The following is a 19,381-nucleotide window of genomic DNA, read 5'->3' as shown; positions in this document are numbered from 1 at the left end:
TCTAAAAAGCATGAATCAAGGGTCCAAGTGTAATAAGCCTCAGGGAACTCAGTTTCCAGAGAACTAGTGTATCGTAGTAACTTAGTAATGCATGGTGGACTGTCTTCGATGCAAGCTCGAGTCTTCGCGTACACACTGCCATGGTACCCTCACTGGGGAGAAGACAACTAAATGTGGTAAGTCTGGCAGATATCTGGACTCATCTTCACAACTCGGTCAACAGCAGAGATTTCATATTGGAAAGAAATCTTGCGAATGTAAACAATGTGGCAAAGCCTTTGATTATCACTCAAAACCTATCAACATAAGGTAGTACATAGTGGTGAGAAGGCTGAGGAATGTAAAAATAGAAAAAAATGTGGCAAAGCTTTTAAGTAGAAGTACAATTTTCTAACCATGAGAGAGTGCAGGATGACAGAAACCCTACAAATGTCGAAAATGTGGCAAAGCCATTATTTCATACTCAGAACTCTTCAACATGAGATAATACTCCTGTGGAGATGCTGTACACATGTCAAGAAGGTTGGCCATGTTTTCCCATGAACACATTCTTCCTCAGCTTCAGTGAAAGCCTACTGGATAGAAATGCCTGAAATGTGATGATTGATGACAATCCTATATTTTTAACATATACTTCAAAAAAATGTCTTCGTGAAGGATAAAAATATTACAGATATGAGCAGTTGCAAACTGTGTAATGGAATGCAAATTCTATAATATCAGGCATTCACAGCAGGAAGCAGTAAGCCCATCTCATTTTGCAGACATGATCTCCATTAGGATATTTATTACGGAGAAAAATCCAAGGTTCAAACACTTAAATCAGTTACATTTTAGCTTTGGACGATGCAGACGTTAGGGGTGTCAACTCTTCCACAATTGACAATCTGGTTTTCACTTTTGGGTCCCTAAAAGTAAAACCGTACCTACTTTCCATGGAAATAGCCTGTTGTTGAGAGGAAGCCTTACCTAAAACATAAACAGTTAATGTCCCACTCTTAGTATGTTGTCTGTATTTGTATAAGTGTTTTTATAATAATGTAAGCTTCAGAAGAGTCAGTATTAAGGAAATCATAATGAACAGAAAATATTTTCACAGTACTGCATAGTACGTATCCACACACACACACACAAAAAAAGTATATAAGTGGACCCAGGTCGTTCAACCCCATGTTCTTCATTTGTCAGCTGCATTTGTTAATATGCCTAAAGGATCGAGGGAGGATGGATGTCTGGGAAGGGATAATAGTGTCTCTCTTTTTCTTTTGACCCTATTTGAGAAATTTTACTCTTAGGGAAGATACTATTCGACTCTTAAATGATGTCATGCTGTTCCTTTATTACTTGTATGCCTGCAAAGTGATGTGATCCTTGCTGTCTCAGAGACACGAAGGGGCTTCTTTAAATCCACACTTCTGCTGAGAAATATATTAAAGAATGTCTTCTGTTTTTCTAATAACACCCTTAATTCTCTCACAGTTCTGCTGAGAAATGTATCAAAGAATGTCTTCACTTTGTAGTGACAGGTTTTCTCTTGTTTAAGATTTTGTTTTTAAGTAATCTCTGTAATTAACAGGGGGATTAACCTTAAAAGTAAAGCTCAGGTGTCACACAGAGTACCGACTAGCCATCCAGCTGCTCTGTGAATGGTGATTCCCTTACTCCCATAGCGGAATGCCTTCCCAGGGCTTGGCAGTAGCGATAATGTAATTGTCATAGAGTGTAGCTGGAATCTTGGCAAACTGATGGCTGTCTTTACCATGATCTCTCTCCCTTTACTTCCCTGGGCTTAGGTTAAGTTCTACAGATTTTACTGCCAAACATGAGTATGGTCAACCCATTGGTCATTGTCTCCTAAGGAGTCCCACCAAGAGTGACGGCTTTTGGGTGACGAGATTTCTGTCATGATTTTGGGTGTCGACTTCTTTGGTATCTTTACAGAGTGACCAGGGGTGTGTCCATTGTAGTGCAGTGTGGGTCTTGGGTGTCTTCTAGACCATTAAGATTAGCCCTATGTACGCTGCTTGGAAGGAGGTCAAGTCAAAGCTTCCAAGTCCACGAGTTTCTCATTTTCCTCTGTATGTCAGTGCCGAATGAGCAGCAGAACATCCTGAAGGAAAACCTATTATGGATACTGCTGTGAATGTCAGAAGAAAATTACACATTTGGTGTATCCAGCATTGTTTTTATTCCTTGAAATTACGTTGTGAGCTCCTGATCTACACCTGTGATTTATTGATTTCCATCTTGTAGAGGCACAAGCAGTAGGTCAAGTCTATTCATGAGACAACATTTCCTCCGGATCTTCACCTCAGTTCAGAGCAACCCAACGTTAACATATTTCTTCAGGATGTAATCCTGGTTGGTTATGTTTTTGATACTTTTGGTATCTGTTTCTTGGCATACAATTATGTAATGTTGCCTCATAATTATTTTTATTTCTATTGTTTCAGTGATACTGCATCTGCTTTCAAGGCTTTTGATTTTAGTTGTTCTTCCTTTTCACTTTTACTTGATTTACTTAAAGGTCTATTGATTTTTATTTTTGTTTTATTCGTAAAACCATATCTGCCTATTGATATTTCCTTATTTTTGGTGAATTGTATTTTGTTCATTTCCATTTTATGTGTAAATTTCCTTTCTTCCACTGGCCCAGATGGCTCGGTCAGTTAAGTCTTTGACTTCTGCTTGGGTCATGATCTCAGGGTCATGGGATTGAATCCCGTATTGACTCCCTGCTCTGATGAGAATGTGCTTGCCCTCTCCTTTGGGTATCCTCCCTCTCATGCTCTCCCTCTGTCTCTCTCTCTCTCAAATAAGTGTTTTAAAAAATTCATCCTTCCTCTGCTTGTGGCCTCAGAATGGTTTTTCTGATTCTTTGAGGGAGAGGAGAGGATTTGTGTTATATCATGACAGTACTACAGAATCATCTGTTTAGCAATGTGGTCAGTATGTTGTGTGCAAGTTTATGTGTCCATGGAGAAATGAAGTCCTGATGATTCCTTGTCAGCTGTCTTGCTGACACTCTCTGATTGATTTTATGGTTGTATATTAGACGTCATCAGTGTATTCATCTGAAGGTAGCAGCATGGAATGACTTGACTTTTCTGTTATTCAATCTTTCAGCGGTATCTTCACATGGCAGCCTGAGCTTCCAGCCAGAGCCGTGCAAAGAAGCTTCATTTCAAAACGTGTCAGTGGGTCGTTATCAACATAGCGTCCTTGAGAATTTACACTTAACAATAGACTGCGATCATGATTGTAACAGATATGTCCAAATTGAGAGTACTGCCCATAACAAGACTCTTACTGCCCAAGATGGTGAGGGATATGAAACATTTTGTAAACCCTTCCTTTTGAAGTCCACTCTTTCTGCAATGCAGGGTGTGTGTGTAAGCAAAAGCTCCAGTCAACTCTTCAAGTGTACATATGCATGGAAAGAGTATGTGGAAAATCTGGAAAGTTACCTAGTCCATGCTGAAAATAATGATTTGAACAGTGTTGAAGAGAGGACTGGATTGGCCTTTCAGTCAAATATTTCTGAACGTCAGACATTTCAAAATGAAGAAACGACTGCTAAGTGGGTACCACTTGAGAAGTCCTTCACTGAGGACGCAACCCTAGAAAATTATTGGAGCATTTTCAATGGAGACAGAGTTGCTCAAGGCAGTGAGTGTGAGAAAATGTTTGATCAAGGCTCAAATGTTAATAAAGATATGAGGACTCATTTTCAAGAGAACCAATTTGAACGTATTAAGTGTGCGGAATTCATTGATGCAAGATCCAACCTTATACATCACACTATGCATATAAGAGAGAATTCTTATAAAGGTAACGATTGTGAAAGAGAGTTTAACCAGTCCTCCAGCGTGAGAGATCATCAGAGAATTCATGTGGGAAAGAAACCATACGGATATGATAAGCCTTTGAACGTGTCTAGTGATAAGCCTTTGAACGTGTCTAGTGAGTCATCGAGAATACATTTACATAAGTCAATCTGTAGTGTAGAGAAACCTTACAAATGTAAAGAATGTGTCAAAGCTTTTAAGCAGAAACCAAAACTTACTAAACATCACAGAATTCATACTGGAGAGAAACCTTACAAATGTAAAGAATGTGGCAAGGACTTTAAAAATAAAGGAAACCTTAAAAGCCATGAGAGAATTCATACTGGAGAGAAACCTTACAAGTGTAATGAATGCAACAAGGCCTTTTCCCACAAAACAAACCTCACTGCACATCACAGAATTCATACTGGAGAGAAACCTTACAAATGTAAAGAATGTGGCAAAGCCTTTCGACGCAAATCATGCGTTAACGTCCATGAGAGGATTCATACTGGAGAGACACCTTACAAATGTACAGAATGTGGCAAAACCTTTAAACAGCTCTCACACCTTACTCACCATATAAATACTCATTCTCGAGAGAAATTGTATAAATGTGAAGAATGTGGCAAGGCCTTTTTCCACAAAGCAAATGTCAGTACACATCACAGAGTTCATACTGGTGAGAGACCTTACAAATGTAAAGAATGTGGCAAAGCCTTTCGGCACAAATCACACGTGAACATACATGAGAGAATTCATACTGGAGAAACACCTTACAAATGTACAGAATGTGGCAAAACCTTTAAACAGCTCTCACACCTTACTCACCATATAAATACTCATTCTCAAGAGAAAGCATATAAATGTAAAGAATGTGGCAAGGACTTTAAAAATAAAGGAAACCTTAAAAGCCATGAGAGGATTCATACTGGAGAGACACCTTACAAATGTACAGAATGTGGCAAAACCTTTAAACAGCTCTCACACCTTACTAACCATATAAATACTCATTCTCGAGAGAAATTGTATAAATGTGAAGAATGTGGCAAGGCCTTTTTCCACAAAGCAAACGTCAGTACACATCACAGAGTTCATACTGGTGAGAGACCTTACAAATGTACAGAATGTGGCAAAACCTTTAAACAGCTCCCACACCTTAGTGTGCATATAAATACTCATTCTCAAGAGAAAGCGTATAAATGTAAAGAATGTGGCAAGGACTTTAAAAATAAAGGAAACCTTAAAAGCCATGAGAGAATTCATACTGGAGAGACACCTTACAAATGTAATGAATGCAACAAGGCCTTTTCCCATAAAACAAAACTCACTAGACATCACAGAATTCATACCAGAGAGAAACCTTACAAATGTACAGAATGTGGCAAGGCCTTTAAGCAGAAATCATGCCTTACCGAACATTACAGAATTCATAGTGGGGCTCGTCTTACAAATTTGAAGACTGTGAGAGAATTTGGAAGGACTGTTGAGCCCTAACTCCACGTCAGCATCATAGAGTTCATACTGAGGAAAAATACTACAAATGAAAGAATGTGACAGACCTCTAGCTGGAAGTCATAACTTGCTGAATCTCATCACTAATCATACAGGAGCTAAACTGTAACACGTCAAGAAAGCAGCAAAGCCTTTTAGTGGAATTCAATCCTTATTTGGTATCAAAAATGTAGTCTTGGTTCAAGATGTACAACGATAATGAATGAGGAAAGATGTTGTTTTATTTTAGAAATCATCATCAGAGTTCAGAGAAGAAAAGTAACTTCAAAGATAGAACTATGTAGAAACATAGAAACGTATTTAATGAACATCAAATGTCCAATGTATGTCACAGAATTCACAGTAGAAAGCAGTACGTGAGTTACTCACTTCAGATATCACCTCAGAAGGAATAATACAAGGTTAGTCGGTTAGATAATGTGTATGCTATTCTGCTTCAAACGATGGAAGGGAGGGATATTTGTATGGGTGTAATTTCAGTGTGCGTGCATTTCCATTGACCCTATATGAGATTTGTGACTTGGGAATATCAATGTGTTTCTGCTCTCTCAACTCTTCAGAAAATTCAGTTATTCCTGGTGTATGTGTGAAAGTACGTAGGTGATTGTTGGGTCAAGGATAAGAGATGCCCTTCTTGCTTAGGTGGGATCCATGCATATCTCTCTTGCATGGAAGATGAAGGACAATAGAACATACAGTATATGAAAGAAATCTAAATGGATATTCTATTTGTGCTTCTGACATTGAATAGGTCATCATGAAGTGGGTGTTCAAAACGTCATTCTCCGTTTATTAGAACTAAAACAGTTTGTGACTATTACAAATTAAATGAGTTACTAATTGGTCTTTAGGGAAAAGAGATGGCAGTCCAGTCAACTGTGATTCATGTTCATAATAGTAATCGTGGGAAAGTATGAATTGATGTGGAAATGAAGAAATCGTCATAGATATCAGAGAAGTGCTATCTCTTCCATGAAATGAGATACGGTTGTACAGCCACTTTTTTAAAGAGTTGCTGGAGTTGTGAAAGTGTTTTAGTATGCAAAATGAAGCTGGTAAGAAGTTAAAATAGACTCCTAGAAGATGTCTTCTTTAAGCCTCATGGTACTCAGAAAATGAAAAATGTAATAGTAGATACAGAATGGGGAGGGAGAAAATGATCTAAGTATACCGTTTCAGAAAATCATCAAATCACAAAGATAGCCAATGAATAAGAAGGGGTCAAATAATTCTACACAGCCAGAAAACAAAAGAATGACAGCAGTAACTTCATACTTGTGTTGTTCCTTCCTTTACCTATAAAGGGACTAAGTTCTGTAAGCCAAAGATACAGATTGCCTGAATGGAAAGAAATACAAGACCCAAAGGTATAGAGTCATGAAGAGACTCGCTTCATTTTTTAAAAACTATTATTATTTTTTTTAATTGAGAAAGAGAACAGAGAAAACAAGAGGGAGCCTGAGAGGGGCCAGGGTCAGAGGGAGCAGACTCCCTGATGAGCTTGGAGCCTGATATTGGACTCCATCTGGGGACTCCTGGATCATGACCTGAGCCGAAGGCAGACACTTAATCGACTGAGGCACCCAGGCGCCCTCACTTCAGCTGTAAGAACACAGTCAGACTGAAAGTGCAGGTGTGGAGAAAGATATCCTATGCAAATGGAATCCAAAAGAAAGCAGGATAGCCACGCTTCCATCAGTCAACGTAAACTTTAACCAGAGAGAGTGGTAAAACATGGCAAATTTCATTGTAAAATACGGGGCTGACTTTGTACTGTGTGTTTTTAATTATATGGTGTTTGGCAGAATGTCAAAAGGGATTTTTGCTCATTTTGGTTTTGGAAGTACAGGATGAGGAGGATGATGTCACTCGGTGGTACTTACCATGTTCAATATAACACCTATTTCCATAAATCTTGGTGGTGACAGTCCACATACCTCAAAACAACTCGTTACTTTCAGAACCACTTCTCTGTCTTTCTAGGGTTTGGAAAAAACAGCAGTGGACAGCAACTTGAGAGAGACCTATTGCTTTCAGATTCTGACGTGTCTGGAAAAACAGGTGCAGTGAAAATCTTGGCAATTGACTGTACCAAGTAGCCCGTAGTATCTCAGACATAACTCATCCAGGCTCTTAAATGTGTCCCATGGTATTCAGTTGTCTACCGTCTTGCTATGAAACATTGCATAGTGATGCAGTGGGGGCAGGTGAAGCCACAGGGATTAACAGAGTGCACAGAGTGTGGGGTTTGGGGGATAGCCACAGGGGAAGAGGACAGAACTTGTGTTAGTTTTCTAGGGTTCCTGGAACAAATTAGCACAACTGGGGGGCTAAACAAGCCCCCAAATTCTGGTTCTCACTTCTGGAAGTTCTTAGGTGGCTGAGGTCACGCTGTTGGCAGAGCCACACTTTATCTGTGCAATGGAGTCTTTCCTCTTTCTGACATCTGGGCACTGTCAGCTCTCCTTGATCTTCCTGGGCTGGTAGATGGATCTCTGTCTCTGGCTTCATCATCACACAGTGTTGTGTGTGTGTCTAAATTCCCTCGTCTCAGTAGGACTGCAGTCATTGAATTCGGGTTTACCTGAATCCAGTATGACCTCATTTTAGCTTGACTACATCTGCAAAGATCCTATTGCCCCAGGAGGTTACAGTTACAGGTACTGAGGATGAAGAGGTGAGCATGTTTATCTGAGGCATTCTGTGTAACCCACAACAGGGCTGGAAGGCAGTAGGGAGTTAACTGTCACTGAGGGATTAAAGAGCACTACAGGTTTGAAGGTTGGGGGTGGGTGTATGCAGGGATATTAAGGCGATGAGGCATATGTGTGTTGAAAGAATGAAAGGGTGGAGGAAAAATGGAGAGGAAGGGGATAATGGGTGGTGAATTACTTGGCAAAAGGGAGATCAAATGCACTGGTGGGTAAAAGGCAGACAAAGCTTATTGCCTAGTAATGGCGAAAGAACATAGGGGTGGGGGCCCTTGGGTGTCTCAGTCAGAAAGCATTTGCCTTCGGCTCATGGCGTGATCCCAGCGTCTGGGATCGACCCCCCACATCAGGCTCCTCGCTTCTTCCTCTCCCATTCCCCTGCTTGTGTTCCCTCTCTCGCTGGCTGTCTCTATCTCCGTCCAATAAATAAATAAAATCTTAAAAAAAAAAAAAAAAAGAACATCGGGGTGTAAGGGGGATAGTTGCTTGTGAATGGAGGCCCGGGGGTGCCCAGTGCTGTGAGCAGAGATGAATGGTGGGGAAAAAAGTTGATGCCAGGGGAACATAATGGACACAGGGTTTAATGTGGGTGGAGGGGATGTTCACAGCTGGGAGACGGGTGGGCATCAATAGGCTTAAGGGCCCATGGGAAAAAGGGAGCATAGGGTTGAGCATAATGGGTGTGGGGCCATGAGGAAACTAAGGTGTCCTGGTAAATGATGGCTGAGATACTGAGGGCAGTCGATATAAAAGATACAATAAATGGGCAGAAGTTATTAGAAAGATGGGGTGGAGGGTAAATAAATGACCACAGAGGAGGAGGAAAGAATGGAAGATTCAAGGACAATGAAATTTTGGACTAAGGGCTCTAGAATTAGGTGAAGAGGGGTTTACTGGTGTAAAAGTCTAAAATGCACAATATGAATGTGGAAGAGCGTGAGGCAGCCTAGAGGGGTCATTGCAGGCAGAGTGCTAGGGTTCATGGACATCGACAGGTGTGGAGATTCAGGTCACCATGTGGCGCAGAGGCAGAGGGCGAGGACAGGTAGAGCTCTGGGTGATGGAGTTCCAGGAGGTCACTCATTCATTCATTCTCACTAATTCCCTGATTTGCATTTGATTCACAATTCACTGCTGTTTGTAATTTCAGTTCATGAGGCAATAACCACACTTACATAAAATACTCAGTAAGCTTTTCGATGGAATACACAGGTAAAAGTGTGAGTCAACAATGAGAGTTGATGTTTTCTATCTCTGGGGATACTGTGGACAATGTGTGACCATGGAGAGGGTAAGTATCAACAGGGAGAAGCAGATGGATGCCATCAACAGTCTCAGGAGTCTTGAGGTAGATTCCCTGTTAGAGGCTACACAGATGGTTCCATCCCTCATGAAATCTTGATTTTGACCTTGTTGGACCCTAAACAGAAAACTCAGCCAAGCCCACTGTAATTCAGACATATAAAGAATAGAGTGTTCTTTTTTTGCCTCCTAAATTTGTGAAAATTGGTTACGGTAGTGAGAGAAAACATCTACACATAGGCATAACTTGAACTGTAAAATAAAAATGAGAGAATACAAACTTTGAAAATATTTAAATAAAATAAAAATCTCCCTTAGTTGTCCCCAGTAGTGATCGCTTGATCTTTAGACCTAACAGCTGGTCAGTTTGAGGTGTACCCTCCTCCTCCTGCAATTTCAGAGTAGATGTGAAATTCCATTTGGAATTGTCTAACACACAGGCACTAAAATACCTTGGTGTTGCTTCAGTGTTCGTAAATATTGTCAGATACTTCCTCTCCATTGAATTGTTTTCCTGAACCAACGCTATATGATGGCAGTGATATCCTGTTATTATAAATGGATTTACTGCATTCCCAAAACATCATTTCCTGAGTAATTGACAATACAACACCTTTGGAGAAACATCCCTTGTTTATGCACATGCCTAGTTAAATGCATCTGTCTCCGGCTAGGACCCACATCATGAAATGCCGATCTTTATACACAGGTGACTTATCTGCGTGATTCTGGGACATGAGATGGTTGCACCGTCATGATTTTTTTTTTTTTTTGAATGTTTATTTGAGAAGGAGCAGGATTAGGTGGGAGGGTCAGAACGGGAGGGAGAAGCAGATTTTCTGCTGAGCTTGGAGCCAGAAGTGGGTCTTGAATCCAGGACCACAGCATCCTGACCTGAGCCTAAGACAGCTCTACCAAGTGAGTCACCCCAAGACCCTCTGACCGTGCGTTCTAACAGTGAGGGGACAATTGTTGACCTAGCCTTGCAAATCAAACACCAAAACAAAACAGACAAATGTAATATTCTACCAAATATGTTTCCACTGTTAAATTACAGGGAAGCCATTAGACTCCCGTGACTCTACTGTCTCTGTAGCGTCTGCAAGCAGCCCACATGTTCAGTCAATGCACTGGAATGGAGGAAAAGGAATTCAACCAATCCAGTCAACTAGGCCTTCCAGAAAAAGGCAACTGATTCAGGCGCTGCCCATCAGATACTGGCCTTGCTTTCCTTCCGTGGTGTGTCTGTGAAGACCTCACTGCAACCTCCCACACATCGAGCATGCCTAACCATGTGAAGAAACAATTCGCTGGTCAAAGTAAGTCTTGAAAATTTGAAGGTACATCCGTTCAAGTGTTACCACCACACAGAACCACGTTTCTTCTTGAGTACTTTCTCCTGTGGCCTTAACATTGCGCCCACAGTGTAAGAGGGTGGAAGACTCAACGTTACAGTTTTCCCTGTCTGGCTCCGCCCACTTTTGCACATGCGCACAGCACACCAGTGCGACTCTCTGCCAAGCGACCCCAGCCTTCACCCCTGGTGATGACCGCTCACCGCGCATGGGCCGGAGGTTTACCATCGAGTGCTGCCCATGCGCATGAAGGACTTGTGACGCACACAGCCCCTTTCAGGGCCGAAGTCCGCCATCTTGTGCACCTCCATTCACCACCTCAGGCCTCCGGAGGACCGCCTCCAGTGGCTTCTCAACCAAAACCAGACATCTGAGTTCCCAGTTCAGACAAGGTGGGGCCAGAGGCTGTGGACAGACCAGTCCTCCCACTGAGCGATATTTTTATCGCACCCAGAGTTTTGGATGGCGTCTCCGGTTTCTGCCTTTCCTGGTACCCAAACTTCGCACATGCGCAGGAGGAGAACGCAGGTGAGCCCTTCACGGTCCTGAGTCAGGCGCCTGTTCCAGTGCAGAGGACCTCGGACTGCTAGGGATCAGGGACTAGGCATCCACCATCACGCTGTGGAATAGGAACTCGTAAGGCAGCCATTAGTCCCACCTCTGCAGCAGACCTTCTGAGGTCCCTGGGTTCCTCTTCCAGAATTGGGGCCCTAACATTGTGGAAACAGCTCAGCTACTCCAGAATTCTCAGTGGGAATAGTCCCTCTGGTAAAAGCGGCTGCCAGAGCCTCAGACAGATTTGTCAGTTTAGATTCTGTGGAAAATGACCTCAGACCACAGAACTGCCTTCCACGGTCCACTGCCAATCCCTGATCCTCCCTCCGCAGAACAGTCTAGAGAACAGAGCTCCTTCTCTGGGTGGCCCGAGTTGGCATTCCCACTATCCTGAGGCTGACACTCAGATCAAGGAGAAGAAAATACTTAGAACTTCATTTTCAGTTTTGCCTTTCTAGTTAAAACAGCGCTTCCAAGAGAACACAGAGCACCCTACCTTCCATTCTTGGGATATGCCCTGATAGTCCACACATGAAAATTCACCAAATACATACATGCAGATGATGGATGCATCAGATTTCCCTCGGAGTCTCTCACCCACTCTTCTCACTCCCAGTCTGCTCTCTCTGTATGAGCCATCACATCCAACATTACTTTCAAGGTGACTGATGATGAAGAAGAAAGAAGGGAATTCTACTCCCACGGTGGCTCGTCCAGCGTTCAAATCCTCCTGGAAAAATATGAACATAAGGTACCCAATTCCAAGGGCTTTCAACAGATTAACTTGCGTCGTGTATGTCAGATTCCCAGCACGGTGTCCTGGGCCCAGGGCCGCCTCCTATACCTGGTGCATGTAGTAGGTGCTTAATACATAGTCCGTTGATGCATGAGCACATACCATTTCTCCCAAACAGCCGTGCACAGACACCACTGCCTCATCTAGTCCCTAACTGGCCTTCCAGGATCAGCAGAAAGTATCTTCATTGGAACTGTCAGTAGTGTTCACTGCACATGGCAGTATGTGTGGTGACGCATGATGGTTGAGTCTGAGGGACTCTGTGTGCTCTGCGTTCTCTAGCTCAGTGCTAATGGAAATGCAGTCTGTGGACAGGGACCTCGACGGTTGTTAGAATATAAATTAGGGTTGCCTGGGTGGCTCAATTGCTAAACTGTTTGCCTCTGGCACGGGTCATGATCTCAGGGTCCTGGGATAAGCCCCTGTCTGAGTCCACACTCCCTGGGGAGTCTACTCCTCCCCCTTCTGCTGCCAATACCCCCACTCCTGCTCTCTCTGTCTGTGTCTCAGATAAATAAAATGCTTTACAACATAAAAACGCAAATTCATGGGTCTCATCCAGACTTAGGGATTCATGATATCTGAGTATAGAGACCCAGAATCTGTTTTTAGTGGAAATCCCAGGTGATTTATATATACATGAAATGTTCACAAACACTGTTTAAAAAGTCACCCTCAGGTAGGGCTTCCCATTGAAATCCCCTGTGTAGATTTTAGATCTACCATCTCCAGGGTCCCATCCCCAAGGATTCTGGCACTTTTAGCATCAGTTAGGTATTGATGAAGGGGCCCAACTTACTCTACCATGAGTCCAGTGCAAACAGTGAAGCTCCCAGGTACCGTTCTGAGAATGGGTCCGAGAGTGGTCAGTGGGTAAGTCTCGATGGGTAGGGCTGGTCTGCATAAGATTTCATAGGGGAGGGTCAGTCTCCCCCACATTCCTGATGTTGTACCAGACTGTTCTGTCTCCACGATATAAGTGCACTCAAAAATCAAAAAGGAATAAATCACATGGGGGCTTACACTGAGAAGCTCCCTGTGTGTACAGATTTTTCACATGCCTCCACTAGCAGTGGAACAGCAATCAGTTCACATAGACCCTCAGTGGCCATGGGGAGGCCTTTTGATTTCACCGTGACTGCCCTGGAAGACACTAGAACAGAAGGTCAGTCCTTGAGGATGTAGGAGCATGTGAAGAATGAGACAGGAGCTGTCCCTCGGTGACCACCAGAGAATTAAAGATGGGCTTTCAGAACCATTCCATTCAAGCAGAGCTTCCCAAACCCCATTTTAAGCTTCAGTTTTGTCCTTTGATCTTCAGCCTCCGTCTGTGTCGTCTGCTTCTGTCATCTGCCCTTACTTGGGTGTGTGGCTACTGTCTCCTTTCTCTTCATGTGCCCAGGGCTCTGTCCTGTTCCGAAAAAGATGACAGGATGCACACTAGAGATGGCAAGATCTGTTGATAAGAAAAGCAACATGACTGTTGCTGGAGATTCTTTAATTTCAAATCCAGTACCATGCTCGGTAGATAGTACAGTACAGAAGTTTATAGAATATTATTTCTCTAGATGCTATTATTCTTTTAAGATTTTATTTTTGTCAGAGATCACAAATGGGGAGCGGCAAACAAAGCAGACAGGGGGAGAAGCAGACTCCCTTCTGGGCAAGGAGCCTGACTTGGGACTCGATCCCAGGACCCTTACATCATGACCTGAGTCTGAAGACAGATGCTTTAGCAGACTGAACCACTGAGGCATCTGTAGATGCTGTTTCTGGATGGATGCTTTAGAATAGTTATGAAGCTTTTCCAATACTCAGCTCCTTAACTCTACTTGCCAGTACTAGTGAATGAGAAATTAGGATAAGATATCTGATTTTAAGATGGGAGAAACAATACCTTACGCTGTTCAGTTTCCAGAATTATCACCAAAGGAAAGGTTATAAATACCCTTAGGGAAGGGGAAAGGTAAAGTCAGGATGAAACATGAATACTTCCTTCCTTACTGCAACAAACGCCTGATTATTTCCTTGAAATGATGTCATTTGTCTTTTGTCCTCAGTTACCCTCTAGAATTTTAAGACCCTGAACATACAGTCATTATATGATCCTTGCTTGCTTTTGCTAAAACTTAAAAAGTAATAAAGGAGAGAATATCTGTAACACAGTACAGAACAAATGGAAACTTGCCAGTCCAGGACTAATTTAGAACCTTTTTTTTGCAAAGGCCAGGATATCCAGGAAACATTGGTGACAGCCTTTGTTTTCTGGGGGCATCTGGCAGAGAGACCCTGAGCCAAGGGAAGGAAGTTAACATCAGGTGTCATGAGACACATTGATACCAGTGTCCTGAAGCACATGGAAGGACTCATCACTGCTGCCTTATTGTTTAGGGGGGGAAAAAAAGCAATCCTGGAAAACAGGATTCTGTGTGAAAGGCTCATGAAGCACAGGATTTCATGATAAAAACAGCAATGAAGTCACTAAAATGTATAGTCCTTTACTCCCACGTATGAGATTTTGGATTTTGAACATTGTGACCACCAGCCCTGAAGAGATGAAAGGAAGAGTCAACACAGAATGTGATCGGTCGAATCTGTCCTGGGAAGGAGGAGACCCCAGAGGCAGACCAGACCTGCACACAGCCTCAGAAGGGGTTGGATCTGGTTTGGGCTGAGGGGGAGCTGGTTGTGGGCTCTGATCTCCCTGCCTCTGGGGTACTTTCAGCTCTGTCATTCCCGAGCCCTTCCAAAGAAGATCAACACAGAGTTCATAGTATTTTCATGAGTGTAGTTTCTTTCCATTCTATTTCCTAAAGGAAAGAAAAAGCCAAATTCTTTCTCAGAATTTTCTGGGACAATTGTATTAGAAAGCTTTTCTTAAGAAGAATGTGAACTGAATGCTATGACTACTGCTACTAAAAACTCTTTGGTCCATGGATGACCCATCAGGGGTGACACCAGAGCTCACACCACAACACAGACAGGGAACTGGCCCAACTGATGCAAAGTCCCCCGTCTACCCCTGTTCTTCCTCACACTGACTCCACAATCCTGAATTCAACCATGTACCCAGAGGCTCTAAGAATTCCTGGATGATTCGGATCATGACTCTTCATCTGTTTGTCTAATGACCAGTTGCCATGGGAACAAGCAGTGTCTATCTGTTTGCATCTCTAGCCTTGCTCAGTGTTCTTTACACAGTCAGAGGAACACAGGGGGACTCCCACCTGGCTACCCCGAAGGCGATTGCTTCTACGGAGGGAGGAGAGTGCCCTGGATGACTAATGCCTCTTTCTCTAAGATGGAAGGAGATTCAGATTCTTGTGCTAGTGTAAACCCAGACTACACAGGACAGCCGTGAAGGTTAAAGGAGTCCCTGGTCCTGGAGAGTGTGCCCAAGTGAGATTGACCAGATGCCCCCATAGGGATTCAGTTACCAGGAAGGTGAGACTTAGGCTGGGCCATCAGGTAGAGCATGTATGTTTCCTAATGGAGCCTTATCCTCAGATGCAGGATATGTGTGTGCTGTTTCCTGTCCCTGAGCAACGCCCCCTGAAGTAAGATGCCTCTACTCCAGTGAGTACAGGTTACAGCTAGCTGTGCTTGTGGTCATGACTGTAGGTGTTTCAGTGGGTCTTAGCCTTGCACTGTGAATGGTCTTCTTCCCTCCTGAGTTTGCAGTAACACAGGACCTAGTGTGGCAAGTTTAATCACTATTTCTTTTTTTTTTTTTTTAATTTATTTGAGAGAGAGAAACAGGCAGCGAGAGAGGGAACACAAGCAGAGGGAGTAGGAGAGGAAGAAGCAGGCTCCCAGCGGAAGAGCCTGACATGGGGCTCCATCCCAGAACTCCGGAATATCGCCCTGAGCCCAAGGCAGACGCTTAATGACTGAGCCACCCAGGCGCCCGTAATCACTATTTCTGTTGCCACTTAGAGATTCTGCAGTGACTGTGACGGGCACAAGCTTCTTTAAGGACCAACAGACTTGTTAACCATGTTTGTGAAGCGGTGTTCACAACCCTCACCGAAGTAAATGTTTGGCCAATGTAATATCTGATACTGAAATACACATTCAAATGTATTTTGAACATCTCTTCATTCCTTCAGGAGACAATCTTACACTGCTGTTTAGATTCTGACCTTATCTCCTGGGACTAATTTGCAACAAAATCATATGGATAATCATATAGTATTATAGTAGGATGCATCGTATGTCTATGGTTTATTATTTACTGCTGGCATAGATTCTCTGTCTTACAGTTTTACCTACAATTGACTGGCTTGTCATTGTACATAACCCTCTGTGAGGCATGAATATATACACGGTTGACATGGAGAAAAACAGTTCAGTTTTCTCATGAGATGAGAAAGGTTTGGAATTCCTCCAGGATACACGGAAGAGCCTGAATGCGCAGTGATTGTCACTCAAGAGAAAAAAGGGGCTGGCATTTGGGAAGCACGCATGAAGGCCGAGTTGTTCACTTCCCTCACACAGTCTAATGGAAAGAGAACAATCCCAGTGATGGCAGAGAGGGTCTAAAAAGTCCCAAAGGTGCTCCCAAGGAGAAGAGTGCTTGGGGTCATAGCTGTGATCTCAGAGAGGATTTAGGGGAGATATTGTGTCTAGGAGAGGGTTGGCCCTTCGGCCTTCGCACCCACAGAGTAACAACCATAATGAGCCCTAAACTCAGAAGTTCTGTGGCACGTCTGAATTCTGTACAGAGTAAGTCTGTGTGTTCCTCACCACGTGTATCAGAACAGGATCCGAAGCCTATAATGTTTGTGAAGTATTAGTAGTTCTTCTTGTCTCGTACCTACGTAGGGACTGTGATATTTACCAGCTCAGGTAGAATCTGGCACAGGATGCTGGAGGGGCCGATGCAATGTGGGATAGGAGCTTCATGCTTCGCCCACCTGGAGTCCTAGGACTGTCGGTAATGGCCTAGAAGCCACTCATGGGGCCAAGGTTGCCAGTGGAAACACCTCTGGACTCTCAGTGAAGCTTGAAAAGTCTCTATCCAGACCATGGAGAAAATGTTTCAAGCCGACAGCTGCCTAGGCATCTGGGATTCCGCTTAGAAACTATGACCTACGGGTGGCCACATTGGAATGACGGAAATAAAGCTCTCAAACTCATGCAGGTTCCTTTGCATAAAGGGAAAAAAAAATGATGACATAACATTTAGAATCCTGCAAGTTTCCACTGAGAATCCGGACCATATTACTATTGTAAAAGTGGTGCAGGCTTAGTCCATTCCGCTGTGACTCTCTGGTATTTATTTAGATTTCTTTTGTCATTACCTAGATTGCCACTTCGTTTTACACATTTCACGATTTTATGCTGTATGAACTGCACCCCGGCGGCTCCTTGTAGACAAGAAGGAGGTGCTGAGCAGGGTATGATGGTGCCCAGGGCGAGCTCGTGCCGGAGAGTTCAGCCGCAAGGCCTTTTAAGGAACAAATGCGTCATCTGTAGATATGCGAAAGGAGGATGTGATTCATCAGTGACCCAGGCTAAAGGTGCTTGCTACATATGAAGCCGACTAAGTTGGCTGGAAGGGCATTGGCAGGACTTCAAAGGACTTTGACAAGGTGTTCTAGGTGTATTCTGTTACTGCAACTGCAAGGGTCTCATTGTTTTGTGAGGCTGATGATACACCATCAGTAAGTGAGATGGGGGAACTCTATCCGGAAGAGCACGAATGACTCAGAATAACTCTGGACCATACAGACTTGCCTGCCTGGTTGGGAAACTATTGTTGGACACACATTTGCTCTCCTTTCTCCTGTGCGTATCCTTGCCCCTTTCTGAAATGCTAAATCCCCAACCCCTTCTTAAGTCACAGTGGCCTGTAGGCATCAGTTGCCTGTCCTTGAGCCTCATGTCTCTGAGGCTCCCGTAGGTAAGAAAGCACTTTCTTTTTCCCTTGTGAATCTGTCTTATGTACACTTACATATTAAATTGGCCAAGGAATTGAGAATGGAGGAAGAAAAACGTGTTCCTCTTCTTCACATTCTGCTGTGAAAACCTGACCTCCCTGCTTCGGAGCCAAAATAGAACGTGAAGCCGGAGCTGGGATCAAGAGGAAGGACAGGTTAATTACTTCGCCAGCAAGAGAGGCTGCAGTGGGTCAGGGCCTTCAAAACTGCAAGCCCCCCAGAGACAGGGCTGGGGTATTTGTCGGGAAATCCCTACAGGTCTAGCCGGTTCCACCCGGAATTGTGTCTGTGCCGCCAGCTGTGTCCATCACCTTTTCAGGGTGGGACCCGGTGCTGGAAAGGAAAGGCTAGGAGGGGAGAGTGGAAGGTTGGAGAAGAGAGGGAAAAGGATTTAATACCAAGGCTTGCTGACGTTTGAATGTAGCCATTTTGATTTTGTTTAGCTTTATGTGTTTACGTGGTTTCAGTTCAGTCACCAGGACAACTGCAGGAAGACCGCTTCATTTTTTGCAGAGAGAAACGACCCCGTATTTTCTAGAATGGGAAAGATAAAGAAAAAGGTTCACACCAAATTTCAGGGAGCATGTTGAGGAATTAGAATGCTCATGTATTGCTGATGGGAGTGAGTAATGTACTTTCCCTTTGGAAAAGACTGCGGCACTTAGTTATGAAAGTAACCATTTACCTACTGACGGAGCACATGTTGTCACCCCAACATATGTCTCGTTAGCATAAGGATCCTTTTCGTCTGGTATTTTAGAGAATGAGCAGACAGGGGTGCTTTGATGTGTCAGTCAGTTAAGCGCTTGTCTTTGACTCTGTCGTGGTCCTGGGATCAAACCCCATGGTGGGTTCCATGCTCAGTGGGGAGTCTGCTTCTCCCTCTCCCTCTGCTACTCTTCCTGTCTCTGCTCTCTCACTCTCTCTCAAATAAATAAATCTTTAAAAAGAAGAAGAAGAAGAAAAAGGAGGGGGGGAGGAGGAGGAGGTGGAGAAGGCAGAGAAGGAGGAGAAGAAGAAGAAACAGCAGACCAAGAAAGAGCTCTGAAACCTGGCTATTTTTGTAGTAGACATTTGCATCTCTAAGGGAAAGCTCCATTTGTAAGGGTGGTTCCCTCCCTGTAGCAGAAAGAGGGTGAAAGTGTAAATCTCCAGAAATAGTGATCCTTGGACAAGGCGTGGAGTAAATCAGAATAACAACGACAGCCCCGATTAGTGCTTTTTGCCTGGTCACCTCCCCAAATGCTTCCCAGTAGGTTCAAGAAGGGATCAAATCCCGTGTCCCCCAACCCCAGATTCTGTCTATCGGTGAGGGGGGAAACAACTGTGATGTTTTCATTAAATGCTCCTGGCGATTCTAGGTGAAGCCAGGGTTAAA

The 19,381-nt window shown here is 43.6% G+C and overlaps 1 protein-coding gene across 1 annotated transcript; it reads left to right on the top strand.

Annotated features, from left to right (window-relative positions):
• Positions 1 to 3,032: 3,032 nt before the first annotated feature.
• LOC148108323 (uncharacterized) lies at positions 3,033 to 9,951 on the top strand. The gene has a single exon (XM_087871182.1). The coding sequence runs from the start codon at positions 3,378 to 3,380 to the stop codon at positions 5,322 to 5,324; it is 1,947 nt and encodes a 648-aa protein (XP_087727308.1). The 5' UTR covers positions 3,033 to 3,377; the 3' UTR covers positions 5,325 to 9,951.
• Positions 9,952 to 19,381: the final 9,430 nt, after the last annotated feature.

Source organism: Ursus americanus, chromosome 21 (assembly GCF_024610735.1).
Source record: "Ursus americanus isolate L20-20 chromosome 21, mUrsAme1.1.p, whole genome shotgun sequence".
Classification (NCBI taxonomy): domain Eukaryota; kingdom Metazoa; phylum Chordata; class Mammalia; order Carnivora; family Ursidae; genus Ursus; species Ursus americanus.
This window is presented reverse-complemented; position numbering and strand designations above follow the sequence as displayed.

Coding starts and splice junctions, on each gene's coding strand:
- LOC148108323 (XM_087871182.1), top strand. CDS start 3,378: ATGCAGGGTGTGTGTGTAAGCAAAAGCTCCAGTCAACTCTTCAAGTGT.